The 8,344-nt window shown below is 28.2% G+C and overlaps 1 protein-coding gene across 1 annotated transcript; it reads right to left on the reverse strand.

Moving 5' to 3' along the window:
* Positions 1–5,804: 5,804 nt before the first annotated feature.
* Positions 5,805–7,401, reverse strand: LOC106307449 (phospholipid hydroperoxide glutathione peroxidase 1, chloroplastic). Its single transcript, XM_013744414.1, has 6 exons — positions 7,027–7,401; positions 6,773–6,849; positions 6,626–6,687; positions 6,322–6,440; positions 6,081–6,248; positions 5,805–5,985 (listed from the first exon to the last, which is right to left on the reverse strand). The coding sequence occupies exons 1-6, from the start codon at positions 7,279–7,281 to the stop codon at positions 5,956–5,958; spliced, it is 711 nt and encodes a 236-aa protein (XP_013599868.1). The 5' UTR covers positions 7,282–7,401; the 3' UTR covers positions 5,805–5,955.
* Between the last annotated feature and the right edge of the window lie 943 nt (positions 7,402–8,344).

The following is an 8,344-nucleotide window of genomic DNA, read 5'->3' on the forward strand; positions in this document are numbered from 1 at the left end:
AAAAATATTTAAAACATATATTACATCATTCTGAATCATTCGAGTTTTCAACAATATCAGTACAATGATTATCATCGCTTGCATCGAACTCTTCTTCACTTTCTTCATCCGTCATATCGTCGAAAAGATCTTCATATTGACGGTTATCCACATCAATTAGAAGGATGTCATCAGTTTGTTGTTTAGATACTTCCACTTCAGTGATACACACTTCTTCTTGCAAAAGTGATTCTTCTCTAGCAACTATTTGTTCACGAGGTGTAACTTTGATAGCAGCTAATCAAGTTATTCCAAAATCTCTAAACCGAGGGTATCAGTTTGGTAAAGCATGCTTACAACACGTTTTCACAAAAATTAATGGTAACATGTTTCGTCGTAAAAGCCTTGTAAAGTTACAAGGACTTTACAACGAATTTTTCTCTTTCCTCGTAAAATCGACGTAAATTTACATGTAAATTACCACGAAACATTTTCCTTGTAACTTTACTGCGACTTTACGACGAAATTCAGTTTTGTCGTAAAATCGTAGTAATTTTCTCGTAAATTTACGAGGAATATATTTCCTCGTAATTTTTCCTCGTTATAGGCATGTTTTCTTGTAGTTACAATATGTTAACATATATATATATAAACCCAAACCAAACCAAACCATTCGGATTGAGTAAAACATGAACCAATTAGATTATGTAAAGAGCACGGTTTGGTTTGGATCGGTTTAACTTCGGTTGGTTTGGTTTGGTTCGGTTCGGTTTCGGTTTTTTGTCCACCCCTAAAAAAAAAGGTCTAATTGGACATACCTATGACATGCCAGCCCATTTTTAAATGAATATATATATATATATATATACACGCTGATATTTTGTTACAATTTTTAAAGATCATGTAATCATTTTGTACTTGAGAATAAATATCATCTTGAGAATAAATATGGTGATGACATTAAACAAATTTGAAAAAAACAAGTTTAAAATTTTGTATAGGAGATAGAAGAAGGAAAATATGGAAATAAAGAAAATGGCCATGGGACAAAGAAGAAGAAAAAAGGATAAATAAAGATAGTTGTAATGAGGGATAAGTGGTATTAACACCATGTGTTTCAAAAAAAAAACACATGCTATAGTGAATAACAAGGTTAAAACTCGCGCCTTACAAATATTTTTACATATTATGATTTATTTGTGTTTTTTTATGTATTATGATATGATATAATGAATAATTATAAGTCTGTAACTATTAATTATATAATTAAATTAGTGCTGACATAGAAATCAAAATAGTTATTGTTATTTATTTTCAATCATTTTATGGTAAGTAAATCCAAATAATCACTTCTATCTATTTTATATGATAAATGATATTAATATATATATATATATATATATATATGATATACTTTTAATACGAATATTTAATGAATGAAACTTCGTACTCAAATCATTTTATATTTTACAACAAAAATTTAAAATCATTGATAACAAAATTTCCATTACGAAACATTCATTGTTTTTGCAATTTATAATCATTTTTAAAAAATCATTGCAAATTTTGAAATTAAAATATTAAATTCTCAATATATTTCAATGCAAATTTTGAAATTAAAATATTTTTTATTCTATATGGTGTATAGTTTAGTTTAAATGATATTAAAAATTCATATATATGTTAGTCTAAATATCTATTAAATGAGACTTTCTACTCATATGGTTTTATATTCCATTATATCTTGTTATAAAAAATTTCAACTGTTGATCACAAAACTTTCAATATAGGATTTTTAACAGTTTTGTTAATGTATAGTCGTTTTAAAAATTCAAAAATAACATATACAAAAATTTATATTTCTTTTATATGGTTTATGTGATTATTTAATGTATTTTAATAACATAAATTTAAATAAAAATGATAGAAGATACATCTTGTGTCAATATAATTGACGTTTACAGAAATCAATGCAACTTATGACAAAAGATGACATTTTCTACCCTTATTATTATAACATGATTTTTAATCAATAACTAGATTCTGACCCGCTCTTTGTTTTACGTTTTTTTTAGAAACTAATTTTTCTATTTTTGTTTTAATCATATTTGTGTTTTTATAATATATTTCTGTAAAATATTGTTCTTAAATGATTAGTAAAAGGTTTTAATAATTGTATCAAAATAGCAGGACTAAACATATATATTAATAGGTCATATTCCTAATTTAATATAATAGATGAGTTAATATGTTTGTTTAAATAATTTATTAGTTGATGAATATTTTTGCATGTTCCTTGAAATAACCTGCAAAAATTTGTAATCACAAAAAAATTTAATATCTGATTTAAGCTCAATAAAATTCTAAGGATATTTTTTTATTTGTATAATTTATTACAGTTAATTTTATTTCTAATAAAAGGCTAAAAATAAAAATAAAAATATTTTTTCTTCTTTAGATAACATCGTATTAGGTTTAAGATAGGACGATGTTGTTCTGAAGTCATTTTGTTATTGCAAATGAAATGTTTTTTTATTTGGTAGGTTTTTTTTTGTGAAATGATATAGAATTAGTTGTATCATAAAAGAGTGTGGACTCCAGAAAACTATTACAGTAACTTAGAGAATTAAAGTCACTCAGCAGTTAGCTTACAAAAAAAGTGAGTCCCGATTATTTAGGAGTTTATAATGGAAGTTACTCGAATATGAACCAAATGTACAAACTACAAAATAGTTATTGTTATATAACTAAATAAATATTTTTAAAAGTAAGTTCAGTGGTAAAAATAGTTGGACACAACGTATATCAATGGATGGTGATCCTAATTTAATAGTATTGATTAAGATTTCAAAGTGATACTTATATGACTTTTGTGGTATGTTACGAGATATATTTATATATATATATATATATATATATATAAATATGTTGGTATCTCTCGTGCTTTGCCACGTGGAAAGTCGTTTGTTGCAGAGGCGACACGTGTCCGTCACAACATTATTTGGACTTCAGACTTATAAATTTTGGGCCTTATGCAGCTCTAATTTTTCAAGTCCGGTAACCCACAAAGTTCATTTCTGAACCAGCAGCCGTAATCAATTATATATAGATAGATAACAAAAAAAATCCACGTCATCATAAACTACTTTACCACTTAAATTATTTGTCGGTCTATTTAGGCTCTATTATTTATGACTCTAAACTTTGATTTGAGTCTATACAATAATATTATTCTTACTATAGTCAACTAGCAAATATTTGATTCATCCGCCAATTTATTTTTCTAAGTTAATATATGATCAATAATTGTATCCCAATTTTAATTTATAAATAAATAGAATGACGAGAGGTTTGAGATCAAACATTAAAATCGATGTGCCGTTAACGAGTACTACAAAGTTCTGCACACATGAAATTAGCCATGTGTTTACCCGTAACTGAAGAATCGAACCTTACCAAATAAAAAACTAAATCGAAACTAAATCAAATTTCATAAATCAGGTATATTTCTATATATCATGTATTCTATATTTTCTGAAACTAAAATATCAAAAACAAACGAGAACCGAACCAAAATCAATAAGTATCTCAATTTGAAATATAATTTACAAATCTAAAATATTAAATAAACTTAGTTTTACAGTAACAAATATCATAAACTTATTATTTATAAACTAAACTATCCAAAATGAATTATATGAATACCATTTCCCTAAATTATTTAAAATTATATAAATTACCTGGTAATTTATCAAAAAAAACTTAAATCACTTTTTTTTTTCCTGGCAAAAAACAATTTATCAATAAAATTTACTCAAATTAACCAAAATAATCTGAAACGTCCGTAACCGAAAGAGACCCGATTTTTTTTTTTGATATTAGCTGGTTCCCCACTTTGTTGTCCAAAGTGAACCAAAAAAACAAAATATCTGAAGGAGAATTGAATCAAATTTTATAAATAACCGAACATATCTTATAGAATTAAAAAATAAAATAAAATAAACCAAAACAATTCCAAAAAAAAATAATTATAAAAAAGTTTGAATTTTAAAAAAGTATAATTCGAAAACATAAAAAAATATGTTTTTATTTAAATAATTATTTGTTATATATATATCAAGAACAAGGATATAAGAGTCTTTTGCCACTTATTGAAAATATAATTTTAAAAATGCTCATTTAGTGATAGTAAAGATCAATAATGGTACCATGAATGTGGTAAACATGAAATTTCACCTATTATCTATTTAAAGTTAATATTTTTTTTTATTATGTCAAATTGAACTAAGAATAATAAGAAGATATATATATATATATATATATATATATATATATATTATCATATTATTCTGAATTGTTTTTTGCTAATTTTGTATTCTCTGAAAAAATAGAATAATGAAAGATATTGTCTTTTTAATTCCAAATCAAAAATATTTATTAAAAATAAGGACATTCGCACCGGTTGAAATTCACGAGTCTCTAACCAATTTAAAAATATTAAAAGCTGAAAAAGAAGAAAGAGAAAGGATAAAAAAAAAGCAAGAATGGTATCTGGGGAAGAGCTTTCATACATTCTAAAGAATCGGTGAATACATGTGGTATCATTTTACGTGTTTTTATTTTAATTTTTAAAATTATTAATAACTAAATTATGTACAAAAATAATAATAAAAATATTAGTGAGGTAGTCTACTTGCTATTTTACCACTAATGATGTCCTAACAATGTGATCTCAGAATTCTATTTATTATTGTTTTTTTTAAAATATAATTTTCAATCTACCATAATTTTTAAATGCTTCATAAAATTAATATAAATTTATATAAAACATTTTTTATTATTAACTTCCCGCCGGGCCGATCCTAGTATATATATATATATATATATATATTTGTTTCCCAAACATTGAATAATCGGACAACACATTATACATTCAAAAATCAGCTTTTTCTTCTTTCAATCTTTATAACTTAAGACAAAATGAAGAACGAGTGCAAGATCACCATCTTCATCATTGAGTACAACTATTTCCTCATTTGTCGGGGTTTGATTAAGATCAAACAAAAAAACTTTTTCATTGGGTATAAATGGAAGATTCAAATCAAAATTAGAATTCATCAGTGAATGTGATTAAATCGTTTGTTTTCTGTCAATATATAAGCACAATCAGTTTTATGTTTGGCTCCATAATTTAATTTTTTTTTAAGTTTTGGCTCCATCTTTAATTTTTTAGAAGAATAACATTGAGAACTTCTTTGTCCGTTCATAAAAGCCGTATTTGTTCGTGTGATACTTCTTGTTCAACTAAAACATCACAAAAAATGACTAAAATAGTTAATTGAGCATTTATATATCTTTTGCATGTGAAATTGTTATTTTATTAAATAATCACGAACTACAAAAGTTGAGATCAGCATCTTTTGACTGAAGTCATGAAGCCATATTTTGCATTAAACAAATGAAAAGAAGTTAAAATAGGTATTGCATCAGATTTCTTAATTAACATGCAGAGACGTTTTGTCAAATTATAAACGAACGGAGGGAGTATGATTTAATCAGATTCTATAAATTTGTAGCTTTTATTTATGAAAAAAAAATAGCTTTTATATATTAATAATTAATTTTGCGATAAGTTTAATAAAAAATATAGTATACATTTAGATGGACACATCATTTACGAATCATTTTGATAATGCCACATAGTATCATTTAAAAATTGTAACGTTTCACGAATAGTATATAAGGAATAATTCAGCATTTAGTCACATCATATGTAGTTATCTTACTACAGTTTTTGTTATGTGTATTATGCTTACTGTCCTATAAATATATCAACTTTGAAAACTTATTATCATACTTAGCATTGTAATAAAATATATATCGTTACAATGTATACAAACCATAACCAGCAAAACCGAGTTTCAAGTACTGAATATTTTACAATCAGTCTGTGTGGTCTCTCATGAGCAGAGGTTATTAAGCAGCAAGCAACTTCTTGATGTCCTTCTGCAAAACAGCAGAAAAAAAAAAACAAAAGTTTGGCTGTGAACCGGGAATCAGACCGAGATGAACTGAACCGGAAGCAGTTGGGTTAACCGTACCTCGATTTGGAAAGGGGATGTGGTGGGAGGGTACCTTTCAACGACCTTTCCCTTTTTATCAATCAAGAACTTCTCAAAGTTCCATTTAATGAGATCACCCAAGAATCCTCCTGCGTTTGATTTCAAGAACTGGTAGATTGGTGCTGTGCTCGGTCCATTCACATCGACCTGTGGAGTTCAAACTTATTCTACTCGGCAATACGCACAACCGAAAAGAATAATAAAGGCTTCGGAATAATACCTTATCAAATATAGGGAACTCTGCTTTAAACCGGGTGCAAGCAAACTGTTTGATCTCAGGGTTTGAACCGGGCTCTTGGCCACCGAACTGATTGCAGGGGAATGCTAGAATCTCAAATCCTGTAATCAGAACAACAATAAAGGTTTTTTGATGTCTTACTATTACCCCTCAAATGCTTAAAGAACGGATGAGTTAAAATTATCATCGATCCAAGAAAGATTGGTATGTAGATCTACAAAATAATGCATTGAGGACGAAATGCAACAATATAATCTCTTTTTTTAAATGATCAAGTAAAGCTCACCTTGGCTCTTGTATTTCTCATACAGATGTGAAAGCTCTGAGTAATTTGATGATGTCAAACCACTGTGTGTTCCAGTAACCATACCTCAACATTAGTATAAGTGACTCCTAGATCACACATCACATTAAAAAAGAAGAAGGTGCTTACCATCTTGAAGCGACATTGACGATCAACATAACTTTCCCCTTATACTTGTTCAAAGAAACATCATTACCATCAATGTCCTGTCTCCACAAACACGAAGAATCTCATTATGTTTCAAATTACAAACTTAACATAGGATACCTCTCACTAAACCAATTTCGTTTACTTAAAGCTTCATCATAATTAGAAGATTCCCTAAATGAATTAAAACCGTATCTTTTCTGTTCTTAATTTGGTTAGAAGGATAAAGACCAAACCTTTACGGTGAATTCGTGAACGGTCTTCTCAGCAGCAGCTCGAGCTTGAACATTGAAAGTTCGGGACTTGAAGAGAAACCCAGGATTAACCGGAGATTTTAGAGAGAGCCCATTACTCAGATTCGCGAAATTCGATATGGCGGTGGAGAATTTCAAGGAAGGAGCGAGGAAAGCCGCGGGGTTTAGAGATGGATTGGGTTTGGAAACGTCGAAGAGTGCAGATAATGGTGAGTAATAAGAAGACGAAGAAGCCATTTTTTTTGGTTACAGGAGAAGAGTTTATCCTCTTCCGCTTTCGACCAGCGTTAGTGTGGCGAAACTGAGAGCTGGTGATAGTCGAGAGCAGTTTATAGTATACTAATCCCAAGTTCCCAACACAATAAAAAGTTATAAATATGTTCGTGTTATGAAATATAAAAAGACCTCCGGTTCGGTGCACTATTTACACATTAAATTTTTTTCAATATGTACGAACGTTTTCGTTCATTTCATTGTAAAACGCATCTTCAACATTCTCTTATTTCTATAATAAGCTCTTTCTATCCGTGTTAAAAATTTTACGGGTATAAATTTTGCTCTTATTCAAATTTCCGCGATACAATAAAATTCCAGTTCTTTTTATAACACGTTATCAGCACGATCGCTCTCAATTTTGGTAAAATTTATTTGTATCATTTATATCCTGCTATAATGATCGGTATACCGTCTCTACTATTATTTATATCATGTTATAATGGCCGGAATACCGCCTATATTATTTATTAGTAATTTAATTAATTTATTGGTCAGCCGAGCCGCCTTATATCCTGTTTATTATTTATTGGTCGGCCGAGCCGCCTTATATTCTGTTTATTATTAATTGGTCGGCCGAGCCGCCGTATAATTTATTTATTACTCTGCATTGATCGGCTGAACCGTCGCATGATTTGTTGTCATATAACATAAATATTTCATTGTCATAATTTTTCACTTTTATGAAATTTTATAGATTTGATTGACCGTTTAATACGATATTTTCAGACTAATTTTTGGTGCACTCGATTTAACCCCAACGGTCACAAAGAAAAAATTTCAAAAATTTCTCCTTTCTCCAACGGTCATGAACAGTGATTTTTATCTATAAATACAACTCATTTTCACTCCATTTCTTTATGGTTTATCCGTTGGAGAATTTACTCCAAGAGAATTTAGGATGAATATCGGTTTACTTTTCTTTACATCGCTTCTCCTTGTAATTGCTTGCATGATTAATGTAAACGGTTCCTTTTAATAATAATAATATTCTAATTATTTTTATTTATGTGCTTTAGAAATTCAA

The sequence above is a fragment of the Brassica oleracea genome, chromosome C8 (genome assembly GCF_000695525.1).
Source record: "Brassica oleracea var. oleracea cultivar TO1000 chromosome C8, BOL, whole genome shotgun sequence".
NCBI classification, from domain to species: Eukaryota; Viridiplantae; Streptophyta; class Magnoliopsida; order Brassicales; family Brassicaceae; genus Brassica; species Brassica oleracea.

What these genes read in the sequence shown, in the direction of transcription:
- LOC106307449 (XM_013744414.1), bottom strand. Translation starts at nt 7,281, where the DNA reads ATGGCTTCTTCGTCTTCTTATTACTCACCATTATCTGCACTCTTCGAC. An exon ending in TTCACGAATTCACCGTAAAG is followed by an intron (nt 6,850 to 7,026) that starts GTTTGGTCTTTA and finishes TTGTGGAGACAG; the next exon opens with GACATTGATGGTAATGATGT. An exon ending in GTCAATGTCGCTTCAAGATG is followed by an intron (nt 6,688 to 6,772) that starts GTAAGCACCTTC and finishes TGGAACACACAG; the next exon opens with TGGTTTGACATCATCAAATT.